The sequence below is a fragment of the Cucumis sativus genome, chromosome 6 (genome assembly GCF_000004075.3).
Source record: "Cucumis sativus cultivar 9930 chromosome 6, Cucumber_9930_V3, whole genome shotgun sequence".
NCBI lineage: Eukaryota > Viridiplantae > Streptophyta > Magnoliopsida > Cucurbitales > Cucurbitaceae > Cucumis > Cucumis sativus.
This window is the reverse complement of record NC_026660.2, coordinates 2121132-2141922: the sequence shown is the minus strand read 5'-3', so window position 1 is coordinate 2141922 and position 20791 is coordinate 2121132. Positions and strand designations below refer to the sequence as shown.

Sequence of the window (20791 nt, the reverse complement as noted above, 5' to 3'; positions counted from 1 at the left end):
TCTTGATTAGCAATTTGGAAAGATATATATAGAAATTAATGGTATGTTTAGTTTCTAATTTTTAATTTTGAAGTCATGTTCTTTTTCTTTAAATGATTTTAAAACCTTAAAATGTCGAGTTAGATTTAAAAGTTTCAATTATACATGCCTTAAATGTTTTATATTTAATATAGTTTACCACGAGGGGTCCTTGCAGTTAAGTCCTCAGGTTTTATAAACAATTGATACGTTTTTCTTTAAAAAAAACGAATAATTCATTTAACTTGTTAGACTTAAATTTAAAATGGTAAGAGATTTGTTAGGAGGAAAATCTAAGATCAAATATATTTTAGGGCATGTATAAGCTTATCAATAGGAGTTAAAAGGACTACAATTGTTGATTCTACAATTTGCTTGAACTCAAGAACTTGGAGGGCTGCATATTAAATCTATGGAGTGAATATATGTTTCTTTGTTTGAAGTTTGAACCCAATAAGTAGATGGACAAATGGAAAATGACAAAGGAATAAGTTCTGACATCCACTAAAGAGGAGTTGTTAGCATAGCTTTCTTATGTTAGGACTCACTTATGATAGACATGCAATTTTTTCTTTTCCATATTTGCCCTTTCAAAACCTTCTTCCTTTTTTCTCACATAATTTGACACGACTACCCCTCAAAGGAAAAATAATAATAAAAAAAAAAAATCCAAAGGATATTCATGTAAGTAATCTGTCTTCTACATTGGATTTGAAAGAAAAGGATATGTTTGCTAGCAATGAACTACTATCAAAGTTAATTTAATTTCTACATTGCTATAAAGAACGGTTTTGAGTTTAAGACTGTGAGATCTAATTTTCTAAATAATTTGAGTTTAAGTGCTCCCAGGATAATTATCCACGGTAAGTTTGTGAATCTCATTAGAAGGATGAGGAATTATGGTGACTAAGGAAGTATATTTCTAATCAAGATTGCTCCATAAATGCCATTCAAACTACTAATAGAGAAGCATGTTTAGTTTTTATTAGTAATTGTATGATAAAAAAATTTAGTTCTTTGAAATGATATTAAAATTCACATGCATACTAAGCTTGGGGTAAACGTTAGCTACTATAAAGCGTGGAGGAAAAAGGAACTTGTTATAAATTCTTTGAATGGTGAAGTAAAAAAATTTATGCCTTGAACCCAAATGTTTTTACGAAGATGAAAGAAATGAATCCTGGCGTGTTTTTATTTTTATAATTTAATTAGAGAAATTGCAATCGATAACCATTTCAATCATAATAATTAAGGATATAACAAAATTTTAACAAAAAATTGCAAATATAGCAAAACTATCACTGATAGGCTTGTATCGCTTATAGACTTCGTATGGTCTGTCAGTAATAAATCAATATTTGCAACATGGTCTATCGGTGATAAACTTATATCATTGATAATATTTGATAAATTTTGCTATATTTGTAATTTTTTAAAATATTTTTATATACTTAATTATTTTGAATCTAATTGCTAAATCTGCAACTATCTCATTTAATTATATATCATCATTCAAGATTTTAATAATATGGTCTATCACTAATATGATCTATCAGTGATATACCCTATAGTAAATGAGAATATAATTACGCTGATGATATGTGGTTTACTATAGGGTCTATCACTGATAGAACGTGTCAGTGATAAACCAAATCAGTTACACAATTCTAGTGATGTGCTAATTACCATAAGGTATATCACTAATAGACCATATTAGCGATAAACTTATAGGAAAAGAAAATATTATTTGTCTTTGATATATATATATTTTTATTGCAGGTTCATATGAGAGGAACATTTATGTACTGTTTTATGGCTATTGGAGCATGCATTGAAGAATGAAAATATTGTAGGCCTAACATATCAAATGACGATACATTTTTCTAAATCTAAATATGGTGGAAGTGTTTTGACAACCTCAACAATTGATGGTAATAATCAAATTTTTTCTTTGGCCTTTTGCTTTGTAGATTTTTGAAAATGATGCATCATAGAGATGGTGTTTTAAGAATATAAAGAAAAGTTTAGGGGATCATAAAGAATTAGTTATAATATCTGGTCGACATTTAAGTATTCCAAAAATTATTCATAACGCTTTTCCAAATGTTGAATATTGTGCTTGTTTGCAACACCTTCTACAAACTTTAAAGCTAACGTATAAGGACCCTATAATCGATAACACTACAAGAAACCTAGGAATGGCCGACACACCAAAGAATTGGCGAAGGATGCACAATGTGTCGACAAAACGATTGCCGATGCAAGTCAAAACGTCGATAACAACGTCAAGAAAAACCGTTAGTGAAACATTGACCGATGTGGTGATGGCCCACGTCAGCGAAACCTTATCTCCGAGGCAAAAAAATTCAACACATAGAGGATGTCGGTTACTAGCTAAACTCGATGTGACTACAATACGTCCAAATACCAAAGTCAAACATTGTGTCGACACAAGGTTTCTTTGACGCATAGACAAGACGACGGGGACAGTTCCCTATCCCAACGTCGACCGTGCACTGACAATTTTTTTTTAATAGTTTCAACTATTTATTTATTTTTTTTTTTTATTGTTATTGTTCAATATTGTTCTCGATTTCCCCCAGCTAGCAAAAAACAAAAATGTGCTATAAATGCCAACATGAGCTTAGCTCAACTGGCATCTGTATGTTCCTGTGGACAAGAGGTCACAGGTTCAAATCCCCACCTCAGCATTTAATACATTTGCAAAAAAATGTGCTATAAATTATAAAAATTTCATACAAATAATATGTTCAAAATATTTAAAATTGGTATAAATAGAGCTCAAGAGGATTTAAAAGTTTGTTGTTTGTGAGAAATTCTAAGTGTTGAAATTGAAATGTATTTTTGTTAATGAGTTAACTATTATGGAGTTAACTATTATGTGCAAATAAGGGTTTGGACAGACATGTAGAAAAGGACTGCATGGTGGAGTGAAGCAAGCCAATTCATAAAAGGTGGGTAGTGCGTTAGGCGGCTTAAGCAATGAAGAGTGAGCCAAATGATTCCTAGATGTTGTTGATGAAAAGCCCATCATAGTCTAAACACAAAGTGATGAGTCTTGATGTTGAGAATGATTCATACACTCGGCGAGAAGGATGAGTGACTAATGTGTGTTATGCGATGATGTATTGTAAAACAAGGCAATGATCATGTTTTGTTATGAAAACGTGTTTCCAAAAGGTTTTGTTAAAACTTCCTCACTAAGTCTTATGACTTACATATGTTTTAAGTTTTTCCCTCTCCAGGTGGCAAAGCGTTAAGACCAGGTAAGAAGGGATTGAAGCAACTGTTAGACGAGGAAGCTTGACAGAGCGTTTAAGTTTTTAAGTCATTATACTTTATTTTGTATCAAGGAATAATGTTGTAATTCAAGTTGTATGTTGAATGGTTAAAGTGAATGAAAGAAGTTGCTTGCTATTTTCTTGTTGCGTTAAGATTCCTTATCGTCTAAATGACTAAGTTATTGTGATAAGATCTTAAGTGTGTTAGGCGGTAAGACCTAAGTTTAAGAGATTCTTACTAAACCACGTCTCCTACCACATTGCATTCCTTGTTTCGGGGGATGTATGCAGGATGGGATGTGACAACATCACTGTTCCTAGGCATACCCTAGACTTTCCCAATTGCCCGCCACACACTGTCCTCGCGCGCAGTGACCTTTCATCGTATAATTCTTATGCGAAGCTCATTCTACTATCAACAATCTCTTCGCACAGTATTCTTTTTCCAGGGCCCTTATAGTTTTGGTGGTACGCTATCAAGGCCTCATAGAGGATGCTGACTTTGGTGGAGATAAGCTCTCTAAGGTGATTTCTTTTTCCTAAATTATGCATATATTTGTATCTAAACAATTGTCATCTCGGATTTGGTATGCTATCAAACTAGCTATTTCGATCATTCAAATAACATAGGGAGCATCTAATTTGTTGAGACCTGAGTTAATTGGTCTGTTTGGATTGTGATTAATATAATTCATTTATTTTGCACATTTATTGGTATATAGATTGACACACAAAGATCATACTCAACGATCGAGTTGGACGAGGTACAAGTTGAGTTAGCTAACTTTTTAGGTTCATACACATGATTGTTGATTTTTTGTCATTTAAAAGTAGAATTTTTTTTTGTTATACTTTTGAGATTAGATTTATGATAACTAGCTAGTTTTGGGATAAGTTAGTAAGAATATTGAGTTGAATTCATAGCCAACTGATGGAATTATATATATTGTTTTTGTAAATGATCATACGGGGTTGTCCATATTAACTTACAAAAAAAATTCATAGATGTAAGGTTGTGTATATGACAATAATGTGAAATGTTTATATATGTAAAGTTTTGAAAATGATTATATATATATATATAGTGAAAGGTTCATTTATGTTCTAGTTTTGAGACTATATTTGACGAATATAGTCGTTCATATTTATGGAGCTGTTGTTGGACCACTATACAGAGACTATGAGGGCACAATATAGAAACAAAAATATAATTGAATTGCAATTTAAAATAATATTTCAAAACAAGCTTGACGTTTTTAAATGTTATAAACAAATTGATACATTTTAAAAAATTAATATGATCAAAATAACGTTTAGTTAAATCTAAAGTTATTGGCTACAAAACTAGCTAAAAGTAAACGATCACCAAATAACGCAAAAGACTTCGGTAACCTAGTATGACAAATACGACCTACATTTGGAGAGCTTATTTGCTCAGATAAGAAATATTATTGAGATTCATAAGTTTTTATAACTCAAATATCAAAAGCTACAGTTATTAAGTAATCTCCCCAACTTAAAGATATCAATTCAGGCTCCCTCTGACAGTATCGGTGAATCTCTTCAAAGACAAGTTCAAGCTCCCCCTGAATCAATGGATTGACTTCTCAATCATGTAGACAATATCATACCTTCAATAAAAATAGATGTGATGAAGCAGAAAATTCTTCTTTACACACGTAAAAATTCCGAAAAACTCATATATATAATCCTCTAGATATATATATATGTGTGAGAAAATCTTCCAAATATTTTTTGATTGAAAAGATATATCCATATTCCTTGAATATAGGTAAAATAATCCAAACCAACAAATTCTGTTTGACAAAATATTTCAACAACATTTTTTACGGTTTTTCAATGTCATTAACAAGTACATTCTTGACACTTGAAAAATGTCATAAACAAGTATATTCTTGACATTTTTTAGATTTCACAACCAAGTACATTCTGGATGGTGTTTAAATGTTATGAACACTCATGCACTTGACAAATGTTTAAATGTTATGAACACTCATACATTTGACAATTTTTAACTATTATAAACATTTGTATACTTAGCGTTTATAAAATGTCAATTTTCACTATTTTAGACGTTTTTATTAAATACCAAAAACTTTGACTTTCTTGATGTTGACTTCAATGACTGTTTTAAAATACTAATGAATAATAATTCTTAACTGTTAGAAAATGGCAAAAGAATTTATTTTTATTGTGGTGTTAAATACAACTTTTAAAATATTAATTATACAAATATATATAATATTAATTATTATTTCTTTCCAAATTTCCTTCAATTGAATATATATACTTTACATGCATATATTTAATTTCTTAATCAAATTCCACTGAAATCATTAACCCCTAAACTTCCAAATCCAAATTAATTAAATTAACACACCCATACTAATTTAATCTTAAATAATACAAGATAATTAAATAAAAAATTACCTTTAAAGTAGAGTGTTACATATTCTAACAAATGTTATCATGACATGACATTTAATATTTTATACAATATTTAGAGTTTCATTGTATAATCATAAAGAATACTTTCATGACACTCAAGTCATACCAAGTTCTAAGAATTATTGTGAAAAATAAAGTGAAATAGTTTATGGTAACTTTTAATTTTAAATTAGAAAAAAAAAATTGTTATTGTATTTGGTAATTAAGTTACATCCACAAAAGTGGTGAAGGATTATTAATTATTTCAATTATTTTAATAGTAATATATCACTTAGAAAAAGTTAAGTCTTTTGTGTTTCAATCCATTTTTTAATCTAAATTATCTAATAAAAATCAAAATTGAATCAATTACAATTTCATGGGAGAACAGATATGAAAGAGAATATTAATATGGAAGGCTAAATTTGAGATTTGAGAATTGTTAGGAAAGGTTACAAATTCTTAGGAAGGTTAAATCTCAAAGTCTGTATCTATCAAGTTTTTTTTGCATATTAGAATAAACTAATTTCAAAGTAATTCTACTTGGAGAGAATTTATTTTACCAAATAGTTCAAAAAAATGTTTTAATTTATTTTGAATGATTTTCAAATAAAAACTTATTTTGAAGTGCTTCTAAACACTCTAATTTTTTTTTGTCGTAGGTAATCCAAACAGTTCAGGAGACTATTAAAAAGGTTCGAAAATTGACGGGACGTAAATACAATTTTCACAATGAAGCATATTTATTGATCAACACATGTAAATAAATTTGACACAATAGCTAACTCAATTAAACACCACTAGAGACATGTACTCATTGGAAAGAAAAAAACAAAATTAAAATGAGAGCAAGATTGAATAAAGACTAAAAGAGAGCGAGGATTGGTTAAAGTCAGTTGGGATCACCACCTGCAAGATCAATTAGATCGTCAATGAACAACTTGATGTTATGGTGAGAAGAACCACCTTCTTCAACAGCTCTATTAGCCTTTTTACCAAGCTCTTTACATCTCTCTCTAATCTCTTCACCTTCCTTTGTTCCACTCATCACCCTTTCAATAGCTTTCATCACATCCTCTTTTTTCACAGCTACTTCAATCTCCTCTTCCTCTCCCCATTGCAAAGATGCTTCCACACCCACACTCACCCCGTTTTTCAGCATCTTCACAATCAGCACCTCGTTGTTGAATTGGTCTGAAAATAGTGGCCATGTAATCATAGGAACCCCTGCCGATATTCCTTCAAGCGTTGAGTTCCAACCGCAATGCGTCAAGAAGCTTCCGATTGCAGTGTGGGATAGTATCATAACTTGTGGCGCCCAACCACGAATCACCAGCCCTCTCCCCTTTGTTTTCTCTTTGAAATTGTACGCCTCCATCCATTTCTGCAACTCCTTTGTTTCATTCCCTTTCCGGATCACCCAAATGAATGGCCTCTTCGATGCCTCTAGACCCAGTCCAAGCTCTATCAGTTGTCTCGTCGTTAGATTACATATGCTTCCCAATGAAACGTACACCACAGAACTCGGTGGCTGCCAATCCATCCATTTCAGGCATTCGTGTTGGTCGATGGCAGATTTGTTGCCTCTTTCAGCTTTATCGAGTTTGTCGTGGTTGCACAGTGAAACAGGGCCAATGCACCACACTTTTTCAGGAAGGTCTCTCAATTTTCTATACTCAGCTAAGTTTTTAGGCTCCAACTCCTCGAAGGTGTTAATAATAATGCTGTAGGACTTGAGATCAGCCTCCTCCATCTCCCGGTTAAACGCTGCAAAGTACTGGTCTGTGTGTTTAGGTAACATAGACCTTCGAAACTGGAAATCATAACCAGGCAAATCAGGGACAGTTACGAGAGCCTGATCAGGCAATGACCGAAGAAGGGATTCCTTGTTTACTAAAGTGGGCTGACACAGGAGAGAGAAACAACAAAGGCTGTAAAAAACAATCCTAGGGATGTGAAATTTGTGAGCAAGTTTAATGGTCCAAGGGAGGCAGGGATCGGAGATAATGCATGTAGGACGGGGAGTGAGTTTTTGGAACAATTCTGCAGATGGGTCGAGAAGGAAAAAAGTGGCTCTCAAGAATTTGGAGGCAAGATCCAAGGAAGGAAGTAAGTCCAAATTCTCACAGCCTTCCGGCAGGCCGCCTTGTAAGCAGGGAAATGGAAGTTGAACGACATTGATTTGTAAACCGGAATGGATGGCACGAGAAAGAATAGAGTGGTTGCGAGCAGCGTTGTGAGGGGTGGTGACAATGGTGATTATGACTCCACGGCGAGCAAGGAGCTTGGCAAGGTCAATCATGGGTGGCATATGGCCTTGAGCCATGAAAGGGAACAAAAGAAAGTGAGGGGAAGCCATTGAAACTTGAAATTCAGGATGAGCGAAGAGGAAGAACAACTCATCAGGCTTTTATAGGAAAAACAAAGACTGTACGTATGAATCACATGCATCATACATATGAACTTTGCAACAGAAAATTACATTTTTAAAAAACTTGTGAATCATGCTCATTTATTTTTTGAAAAAAATATTAAAGGATTCCATTATTCTTGGAATTATTATTATTATTTTATATCAAATCAAAAAAAGAATAGAAAAAACTCAGTAAACCTATACAGACCCACCATTTGAACAACATAGGAGAAAAGGAAGGAGAAAGCAGAATCTTAAACAAAAAGAAAAAAAAGAGTATATTTTCGAGATACGAATCCAGCTTGGTGCAGGAGATGTATGAAATAGTACTTTTCATCTGATTTCAGTTTGCATGGCGACGTAGGATTTATTAGATCAAAGTTGTAAGAGTGATTAAAAAATTAGTTAAAACAAGAATTTTCTAATTATGTATGAAAAGCAAGTTGTATATTTTGTATTATTGGAATCCACCCTTTTGTATTGTTTATATATATATATATAAATCACGTCTTATTAGGGTTTTGTATTCTTTAATATGATTTCAATGTGCACGTTTTTTTTAATTGCTTTTATACTAATTTTTCTTTAGTAAAACAATTTTTTTAAATGCTGTCATGTTACGTTTAAAAAAATTTAAAAATACATTAATAAACTTATTGAAAATAATAAAAAAGTTAAAGAACAATAATTTTTTTTTAAAAAAACTTTAATAAATTTCATATTCTATTAGTGATATAATTTATATTAGAGTTTATAAGTAATAGATCTAACATATTACTAATATTTTTTTGTTTATTTTGTTACGTATTTAAAAATGTTTCTTTTACTTTAAGGGTTATCAAGCGTATTCTTAAAAAAATTCATCAACACTCTTTTTCATTTTAAATTTTATCTTTAAACAAACTTTATTCAGAAATTTCAAGTTAAAATGTTGTTTTCTTAACCAAAAAAACTCATTAACAATTCTTAAACATTTAAAACAAATTATTATTTTAAATGAGTTTTTAGAATACAAATAACAATTTCAAGTTTTTTCTTTTTTTGTCTTATTTACAAATATACTTGATAATATAAAATATATATTACATATCTTGTTTAGTATATAATTCTTGTTATTTATCAAATATATCCTATTTATTTTTAAAAAAATTCAAATACATATAATAGGGCATATATCAAATATACCTTCAAAATTTATGGTAAATTTATCACTTTCATTCACGAGGGCAACAATTTCCATACTTTTTAAGAAAATTTCTTCTGCAAGTTGTTGAAGAAAAAAACTACTTTTGAAAATGGATGAGACCATTAGAAAACTTACATGCTTCTTTTGGTATTATTATTATTGTTATTATTATTTCTTGTAGTTTTACTATCCCACTTTGTTATAAATATATTGTTTCGTGGTTTGATTTCTGTTAACTCCAGAAAAAAAATAAAAATCAATAGCAGGATACTTATGTTACTCAAAGTCTCAAATGTTAAAGAACAAATAGGGAAGATAAATAGAGACTTACGTTCAATCATTGGTGGAGTGTGTTGCTTTTATTAATATTAGTAGTGAATGACAATTGGCATGCATCATAGCATATGAATTTTGTAAAGAAAAATAAACAATTTTAAAAATTAAAGGATTCTATTCACTGAACTATATTGTAATAATTGTAATTATAATAGTTATATAATAATAATAATAATAATAATATTAATATTAATATAATAGTTATAATAACAATTATTATTATTATTATTATTATTATAATAGTTTTAATAATTATTATTATAATTATAGATAAAAAAAATAAAAACTCTAAGTAATGTACCTACACATCCACCACCTCTAACACGTAACAAATGAAAAACATGAAGATAGATAACAAATAACAACGTTATTCTAGATATTTTTAAAGTCAAAAGATTTTTTAAGGACTTGATGTAGATCAACTAAGTGTTTTGATGTATGACAAACACGTGACCATATCACATTTGTAGCATCTTTTTTAATCACTTTTTGAATTCTTATTTTGTGGAGCTTTCACTTTATGATCATGTGTGCTTTTAAAAAAAAAAAAATGGATTATTAGGACGACCACTACAAAAATAATTATTATTTCTTTCTCTACCTCAACCACAATCATGACCATGACCATGACCCCTTCCAAGATTAAAATTCATAACATTCGCTCCAGTGAATGGTTTTGTTCCCGTCGGTTAGGATTCTTGATTTTTCATCAACAACTTGTTACTTTTGTTCAACAATAAGAAGACACGAGATAGTTCATAATATTTTATAAAATCACTTTCAATATTGTTACTGCAGGAGCATATTCGAGATATGAAAAGTAGAAAATGTATTTTTCAACATGCTAGTATCATTAATTTTTCTCCACGTAACAACAATTTTGAACTAATTCTAAATAATTTTGAATTGTAATCACTTACTGATTTAAAATCTTGTAGCCTCAAATATATATAATCATAAAGAGCTTTGAGAAGATGAACTAATTTTAAATGATCATATTTTCCTCTCATTTTACTCCACAATATATGAGGATCTTTTATTGTTAAATATTCTGACTTCAAATTTTCATGAATGTGATGACAAAGGAAAATTCATGACGTTTGCTTTTTCTTGATTGATCATTGCATTTTCTTCTTTAGTTGTATTTTTTAGATTCATGACATCGAGATACATTTCAGTATCAAGAACTCATGACAAGTAATTGCTATTGTTAATGTGAAGAGTCGTAAATTCTACTTTTGCAAGATTTTTAATAGTAATACAATTATAAAATATTATAATTATGTTAGGAATTTAATTTATATTATATGCAAAATATTTAATATAATAATTATAGCGGGAAAGAAGATGACGTACCTTTAAAACCTACCTTTTGTGTGGAAATGATCGGAGCTCATGTTGATAGCGTGTTGTAAAATTGAGGAACAAAATAGTCACCATGGGTATATATTATGAAAATATTATAACAAATAATAATACTATGAAATTAAAAAATAAAGAAAATAAGAAAAAGATTACAGAAAAGAAAAGGGAAGAAATAAAAAGGAAGTGGAGAATTAATTGTATCCTTAAACCCACCAAAGGTCACTATTTATAGGCAATTTGACAAGTAGGATGTGAATTTACTTGGACACTAAGAGCCTAAGTGTTGCACCCCCTCCCGGATCACTTGCTCTAAATTTGAGAGATGGCATGATGTGTTAGCTATAGTTATTCACCTCTAAAACAACTTCATCTGACCCTTGCTTGAAAACGCAAAACATTTGACAACGAAAGACTTTAAACTTTGAAATAATTGAAAAGACGTAGTGTAACCCATTTGTAATGTCTTTTATAAATACCAAGTAAAATATATAAAATATGGAAATATAAACTTTTAATAAAGCACGGTAATACTTTTAACAAATATGTTCCTTTCATGATTGAAAAATATTGGCTTGTAGCAGTAAGTTCAGAATACGAAGATTAACAATCTGTACTTGAAAAGTGGAAAAACATTTTAAAAGAGTAAGTCGAAAAATTTAGTGAACAACAATTTTATAAAACAAGTTTTTGTAAATAGCTTAACATAAAACTGAAGCTTGAATATCATTTATCAAGAAACAGTCATTTCATAACATGGAACTTGAAACATTGAACTTTGCATAACTCTTGGAAGACAATGATCCATAGCCACATGCAGTATTAAACATCTTCGTACGATCATGAAACAGTCGATAGGAAACAACTTTCATTGTAATTCTCCTTCTTTAAGGCATAAATATATACCCTTCCTAATGGCCTATGAGCTATAGACTTGTCAACCCTACCATCAGTTTGGAGTTAACCACATATATACAATAGGTCTCATAGAATATTCGAGCTAGGAGAAAATGTATTGAAAACATTGAAATATTTTCTTTGCATTCATCAATAAATCATTCAAACATAGTATCGCTTGAATCATCAGTTCAATAAGCATTTATCATAAACCATATCTTTAAACAATAACTTGGAAATCATTTCACAAGTTATTGCTTGTGTAGGTTGAAACCATGTTTAATTAGTAGCTTGCAAATCAATGTGTTACTCACAGTACATGAACGAATCCTTGGTCGAAAAATTCCTTTACAACCTCCTTGATCTGAAAAATCCACATTTAATCCTTAATTAATCCTCTAGTCATGAAAATATTCAAAAGTTCCCTTAAAATTTTCAAAAATATCAAAACAGTCCAAAACATCCAAAAAAAAAAAAAAATATGGCCCTTCGGTGCTCATTGACATGGATGGATGGGGCTTGAAGTGCGCGCATGGCCTGGGGCCTTGCCGCATTCTAACCTCGCTGAGTTGGACCGCTAACCTTAATTGAGGGTGATAACATGTACAAATGCTTGTTGTTATAGCCTCTTTTATCCAAATAATGAGGCCAAAATGCAAAAGAAGTAGATCCAAACGCGTAACTTATATTGTAAATTCATGAATATTTAAAAATACATCTTATATAAACATTATGCATGTTTTACGAGATTTCCATGTATGTTTGCAAGATGATTAGAAAGGGAGAAACTAATGAATCGCAAGGGACATCTCGGGCAAAGGCTGTGTGATGGAAACTTGTTTGGCAACTAACACCTCTAGGCGAGAATCACACATTACAAGAAATCGGGGGATTTCTGACGTCGGAAACCAAACGTCAGCACAAATGACTATTGCCGATGCAGGTAATGTGCTTTGCTTTAGATGAGCAAGTCAGACGCCTTAATTCAAAATGTTAGACTTGATCCGTCATTTTTGTTTTTTTAATTTATCAACGTTTCCCCTACGCACAGGAAAGAAACGTTAGGAAACCTAAACCCTAAATTTTATTGTTAACCTTTCCCAGATGTCGAGAACAAAAATGTTAAGGAATAGTTAAATAATTATTTTACTCATTAACTTTTCCCGATGCTATTAGTAAAACATCGGCCTTGGTTTGGACAAAAGTCGATGTGTCACTTACGGTATCGAAAAAAGTTTGATTGGTCGATATTGTTGAAATGCGCTGACATTTCTCCACCCTATTTTTTATGTATTCACTTAACAGAGTCGAAGAGAAACAAAACACAGACGAAGTTAAACAAAAGAGAGAAGAGGCAAAGCTTACGGGGGAAAAGGTAATGTCTAAATCTCTTTCTTTTTTTAAATTTTCTTCATCACACTTCACATCGTAATTTTTTTTTTTTTTTTTTTTTTTTTTTTGCTTCTACATTTTTCCAATAGTGTAATTTTTTTGACGTTTTTTTGTTGTTGTGAAGTTGTTAAAGTTGGAGAATTAGATCAGAAGCTTGAATTCTTCAACATTGCTTCAACATTAGTAACTTCAACTCAAAGAAAACAGAAAGTCAAGAATCAAAATCATTTCGAAAAATCATTGCCAGAAAATTCTCAATATGACCACATCCAAACAACACGTTAAGAAAAAAACCTTATAGAAATGCCCGAAATCAACCCAATTCAAGCCCCAACTCCAAATTTCATAATAATTAAATAACTAACAAATTAATTAAAAAATATTTATCCCAATGTCGTCCATTTTGCGTCAGGGATAGGTATATGCCGACGTCATCCATTTTGCACGTTGGTCAAAGTTTTTCTAACTCCTTTTCTCCGACGTTCATGCCGACGTAGGACATGACATCAACATTATTTTGGCTGACGCACTTTGGAGTTTTGTCAACGTTTTGATGCGTGGGGAATACCTTGGTTTCTTATAGTGACATCATCACATGAGAATGATTCACTAGATGACAAGAATGGTAGTTAAAGATGGATGTGACGTGACAAGATTGCTATTAGGGCTGGCAAGATTAGAATAATATAAATTTTCTGCAAAAAAGATGCCTATAAAAGGACTTCATCTCTACCAAAAGAAAGGAGGCATGGGCCAAAAGAGAGGTCTGAACGGACCAGAAAGCCTACAAGGGCCCAAAACCTTGCTCATGTACTAAATGTATGTTGTTGAATAAAAGTTTAAGTTGACTTTTGTTGCGTTATGTTTATCTTTATCGTTTGGTAGTTTAAAGAAGTTAAGTTTGTGTTAGGCCATAAGACCAGTTTCAAGGTTTTAAGCTAAATTGCGTTTTATTTGCACTACTTTCTGCGTTCTGGTTGTTTTGTGGATCGGGGTGTGACAATTAGTTGTCATGCGATATGGAGAGACATAGCGAGCAACCCGCATGCAGTGAACATGATTAGTGATATGTCGCCTAGACTGAATATAATTTTCATACACCATTTACTAACACTAAGTCTCGGTTGTTCAAGAAAAATAACACCTCAACAACTAGAGCGACCAGAGGGTTGTCGCGCGCGTTCTAGCTTCCTACCCAATGCGCCCATCGTGTGCCTTGTGCGCGTTTTGTTGTGCGCACAGCCTGCACGCTAACCACTTCTAGGAAAGTCACGCGTGTAGCCTGAGGGCATGCCACCCTACTTGGTTGTGCTATGGCCTTGTCGTAAACCTCAAAATAAGCCCAAAACAACCTCTATGAAATAAAACTATGCCCATCTTGTCTAAACATGCATGAAACTAACTCACTATTCAGAATTCCTTTTTTGTCTAGAAAACATAACCCAATTTTGAAAAATCATAACTTTAAATACATAACTATTTTGATAAAACTTCCTTCTACAAAGTTTCTCTAAAATGTCTTAACCTTCTTACCACAAAATCTCGAAATCAAATTTCAAAAGAAGTGCTCTGAAGTGTTCTGGAAATGAACCTTGCTCAATTTCTCTTTCAGAATAACCTCCTCGCCTACTCTTGATCAAAATGTCAACTTTCTTTCCTTTCCATTTTCAGTAGCCCTCCCCAATAAACTAGACACAATTTTGAAACTTTTGGAAGTAATTTGAGAAAAGTGGCACGAGTGAATTGTGAAAATTCATTAAATGAAGTTGCCTATTTATAGTGAAACCTCGCATAAAAATGAATTGACACACTCACTTTGCTTAATCCACCTAATGAATTGACACACATTGTCAAACCTCTTATCCTTCATGTTTTGGTCACCTAGCATCTACACTAAAACGCTTACTTTTGGAGGCTCCCGATCTTCCTTTGTTGCTCAATGGGTGTCATTTAAAGGTTATAAATTGTCCCTTGGCTTCTTACCCTAACCTCTAAACACCTAATGTTTCTTTCTATGACACCTAGCCAAAATTTTCAAATTTTTTCTATCTTGACTTAAACATAGAACATTAATATCATTCCAAGAATTTTACCTTCTTTTCCTATAAATCTCATTTACTCTTGTCCTTGCTAAATCTTAGCAAGTTCCAATGATCTTAGAAGTTTTCGGGTTTCACACTAAGGGTATATAATTATTTGACACATGGATGTAAGAGGTGACCTTAACTATTTTGACAATAAGTGTCGGTAAGAATAAGATACATGACATATATATGTGTGTGTGGGCATCTACATTATTATTACTTATCTATAATAAAATGAAGTTATTAAGAGATACACTAAAAAATATAGTTAATAATATTAAAGTTTGGGCTCAACATCGCCACAACAAATATTGACTCAAATCGATATATATGATGAGCTTGTGTCATGAGAGTTTTATATATATATATATATATATTTTGTTAAAATTAATGGATAAGTTTTAAAACAGTGACAACAATTACCTGGCCTAATAAGACTTAAATTTAAGGAAAATTGTTGTAAATGAAAATGGAAAATATTTATAAATATGACATATCACATCTACTTGTATGTAACAACATCTTGATATTTTGTTATATTTTAAAATAATTTAGTTTATTTTACTAGAAAAAAAAACTCTAAATTTAAAATAACAGTTTTAATTTGAAAATTAATTAGGTTTGCAAAATTTAGTTGAAAATGTAAATAATTTTTCTCCTTTAGAAGTTTAATTTTCCCAATCATATCCATCCACTGAATTTGTTTGAATGTTGAATGGAGTGTAATATGTGATTTGGTCAACATTAGTGCATTTTGGACTCATACTCAACTACTGAAAAGGTAGACCAGAATTATTCAAAAACTTATATTCAAACGATAAGCTAAGTCAATCACACAGACTTCTTTACTCAACAAATTAGTTGAAAAAATCAAAGGGCATACCAGTAGTTTCACACAAACCTCATTTAATATAAAAGTAGAAGCTATTGAAAGAAAGTGATTCATCAGCCATACACTCATTTTAGAGGATCAAGAGAGATAAATCACAGAAAGGAAAAAAAATGGAGTCTTCAAGTTCAAGTCTTCGAAAGAACAACAATGATAACGCCAAAGCTCCTCGTCTACGGCTCAGTATGAATGCTGGTGATGGCACTCAGATTAACCGTCGTCATTCTCGACCACTTCAAAGAAACCGCAACAGTAAAACCAACCGTGCTCCTCCGCCAAAGAAGAGCACCGGCGGCGGTGGTCAGACAAACTAAGATCAAAGTTGGGATTTTTCCCTTTTTGGTTTTTTGTTCCATTGTCTTTAACTTTTATGTAAATGGCGACACCATCACTCATCTGCAAACAGATAACACTTACTGGTAGTGGGAACAAGATTAAATTTGTTGGTTGCATTATTTAATTGTGTGTTTCGTTCACTATTATAATTTATACTGTAAGAAAATTTTGGCTCAAAGAAAAGATTAAATTGGAATGAACTCTGCACTGGAACAACTTTTAATTATTTATTCTGATATAGTTTATAATTTTACGTAAAGTTTTCAATCGTGTGGTGCAGCCTGCAGGCTTGATCATTTGTTGAATTTGATGATCCTAACGTTGTGTTCAGACGGCTAGAAAGAAAGACAAATTAGACATTTTCTTATTCTCTCATTTACTTTGTATTTATAGACATGAGAATTTTTTAATTAGTCCAAAATTGAATGAAAATGATTTTTGTTATGGTTACATGACAAAAATTTTCTTGGTGTCATAGTTTCTCTCCTTCAACAAATATTTTTGTGACAGTAACTTTAACTTAAAAACAATTGGGTGTCATAGTTTCTCTCTTTTCCTCGTTTTGAGTTTTCATACATTTTGTGAAAATAATCACAGTAACGTTATTAACTAACTTGTTTTTCAATTATTAAAAAATAAAAGATACTAACTTAATAAAAAATAATTAAAATGAGTAAACGCTCTAACAAATATAATATAATTTTACTATTTATTAGTGATAGATAGTATAACAATATATACTTCATTCAAAAATGAAACAAATTGGAGTTTATAGTCTAGGGTTTCGAGTAAAAAGTTAGTTACGGTGTTTGGTATATAAACCCTACTAAAAGAATGAATTTTTGTTCATTAATTTATGAGAATTTGTAGCCAGCAACTTTTCGAGAATAATATATATCAAATCATATGACATATGGTTTTAAAATTTTGTAAATATGACAACATTATTTTTATTTATTAAAATATTTTTCAACTTATATTTGTTATTATTGTCAAACAATCAATAATGTATTTCCTCCCTCTCCCTCTCCCACTTTTTAAAGAAAAATTGTATAGGTTAGTTTTTTTAGAGTAGTATATAGTAAATACAAAGCAGTTTTACAAATTTGCAAATATGACAATTCTCATTTTCGAAAATATTTTCTATTTTATATCTATTATTGTTCTCAAACTATCCAAGGTATTTTTTTCTCCCACTTTTTTTAAACTTTAGTCATCATTTCTTTTACTTTCTTCCTCGTCGAAAGATTTCAATTGGTTTTCGAAATCGGTAAGGGTGTCTTTATTTGTTAATTGTTTGTCAAGTCGTTCGAAACTCATATGAAGATGAATTTATGATTTTGATTTCGTTCTTCATTTTTATTGATTTCAATTTCGTCCTTGTGGTTTAAGGAGTTCGATTTTTTTTGTATTTTTCAACGATTTAAACTATTATTTAAGTTTTATTTTTGGTTTTGCTTCTTTTTTTTTTTTTTTTTGTCTGGTTTTGAAATGGATGTACTGCTATTAGGCATATCAACAAATTTTTCTCTTTTCTATTGTATTAATCTTGATTTTACGATATCAATGGTACATTAGTTGTAATCTTATATACAATGGTTGTTGATTTGAGAATTTAACTTCTATCTTTGATTGTTTTATGCTTTATCTTTGATGTGAATTTGGAGTTGAATCTAGTTCTAAATTTTTATTTTTTATTTTTTACATTGGTTTTGTTTTGGTTTTACTTTGTATATCAATTTTATAAATATCACTAATAAATGTTTTCAAAACTATCCCTCACTAAGTCTTTGATTATGTTTATAGTTTTTCCTACCTAGGTGATCAGACGTTTAAGCCAAATAAGGAAGGATAAGATGAGTTGCTACACGTGGAAGTTAAGCAAACTATCTAAGTTATTTTACTTTGTATTTCTTGTGAATAGAAAATTTATTTTGTTAAATAGAAGCCTCGTACAAAAAGAGTTCTATCTCAATTTGTGAGAGTTAGGCAAGACATTCAATTTTAAGATCTATTCTTGTACTTAGGAAGTAAGAAAAATGTAATTGTATAACGCTTAGCTTGGTTCAAGAAATAAGAAATGTTTTGTTTAACAGTTAAATTTGAAGTTTATTAATTTTTTTCGTTGCATGTTAAAAAGTTCAAGTATAAGTGTAGGACATATAAGTGAGCATTCTGGCAATTCACTTGAGGTTAAAAAGATCTAATCTTGTACTTAGGGGACATGAGGGCTTTCAGGCAATTAAGCAACGATGGAGTTGAAAAATGGGAGACAAACATTTTCATGAAGAACAATCGTCGAAGCTTGAGGTGGTGGATATGGGTCGTCAGAGATTGGGCATGGTGGATGGGTCATCGGATGTTGGGTGTGGTGGACGATCGTGGTTTTCGTGGATGGAAATTTTGGGGGAGAAAGTTTGAAGTTAGGGGAAGAATTCATGGATGGAGAAAGGATGAGTAAAAATTTGGGGAAAAAATAATTAAGGTTTTTTAGAAATTGGGGAAAAAATGAAATTTTGGGGAAAAATCGAGGGAAACGTTTTTTTTTTTTTTACAAAATTTGAGAAAATTAGAAATTTTATAAAACGTCTTTTTTTTACGTGACAAGTTTTATTAAAACTGTCAAAGTAACAAGTATTGTTAGTTTTATAGTAGTGATTTTTGGTGCTACCATAGTACACCACTAAGAGCACCAGTAACGATCCTTAGGCCATTTTTCTATGTCATAGAGTACACAAAAGATAGGATGTCACGCTTATCATCCAACAATCATTGAGCTAAAGTTGTGCAAGATGAAAAGAAAAAAAAGAACTAAACCCTTCGAAGACAAGTTTTGGGACAAAAATAAAAAATGAGCCTATGACATCACTATTCAGTTTTTGTGGGAAAAAAACTTTAATATTACTCAAAATGAGTTCACCTAATAGTTAGATGTGAATTTTCGAAACTTTTTAACATTGTTCTAAATTGGGTCATTTCTTTGAAGTCTATAGCATTGGCCATTTTTCGAACATTTTGAGTGTTACCATAGTACACCACTAAGGAACGCCAATTCGAACCCTTGGGCTATTTTTTGTGTCAGAGAGTATGCAAAAGATAGGATGCCACACTTACCTGCCTATGATCACAGAGCTAAAGAGGTGCAAGATGAAAACAAAAAAAATTAAACATTTCGACGACAAGTTTTAGGACAAAAATAACAAATAAGTCTGAGCATCACTAATAAGTTTTTATAATATCACTCAAAATGAGACCATCTAGAAGTTAGATGTGAATTTTTTAAACTTTTTAAAATTGTTTAAATTGGGTCGTTTCTTTGTAGGCTACATTGACAATTTTTCGAATGTTTTTGGTGCTACCATATTACACCACTAACGAGCACCAATCTTGACCCTTAGGCTATTTTTGTCTACATATATATTGTACATGAAATATAATAAACATTTTTCCTCAATTGGTTTTGTTAAATTATATTTTACGAATCATGTGTACATGTACTTAGGAACTTGATACATTTTTTTGTAATGACTTTGGACGGGGGAGGGGAGGGGATAAAGGTAATTTTATGCTTAATTTTCAACTCGGTGCAAACTAGAATATTGTTGACTCTGTAAAGATTGAATAGAAACTTACATTTATAATACTTATAATTATGCTTATGATTATGCTTGTGTAGTCCGTGTTTTTATTTATATTTTGTGTCCCTTATGGATCTTTTATTAAAAACTTTGGTTGTATGAACCTTAGCTTATTTTGAAAAGTTCATTTGTCGGCGTTATTAAAAAGGTGAAATCTCTTTGGCATGTACTTGATGTTTATGCTTAATTAAGCTTATGCATTTTCAGTAATGAATGTTGGCTAAGGTTCATTTTTTTCAAATTTACCGGTAGTTGAAGAATTTGTGAATCATGATATTGATCGTGTCCATTTATGTATCAGTTCGATAGATTAAGTCACATATACATATAATTTTACAGTTAGTTTATTTTTTTAGATTAATGTAAAACCTTTACTGACAATGTAATTTATAGTTTTTATTATCAATATAAAAATCTTTCTAATTATATGTGGGTAATGTTGAATCATGTATTCAATTTTTTTTTTTTACAGGATAAATATATGATAGAA

The 20791-nt window shown here is 30.9% G+C and overlaps 1 protein-coding gene across 1 annotated transcript; it reads right to left on the bottom strand.

Annotated features, from left to right (window-relative positions):
• Window positions 1-6492: 6492 nt before the first annotated feature.
• LOC101210830 (UDP-glycosyltransferase 73C5) lies at window positions 6493-8302 on the bottom strand. The gene has a single exon (XM_004138491.3). The coding sequence runs from the start codon at window positions 8125-8127 to the stop codon at window positions 6661-6663; it is 1467 nt and encodes a 488-aa protein (XP_004138539.1). The 5' UTR covers window positions 8128-8302; the 3' UTR covers window positions 6493-6660.
• Window positions 8303-20791: the final 12489 nt, after the last annotated feature.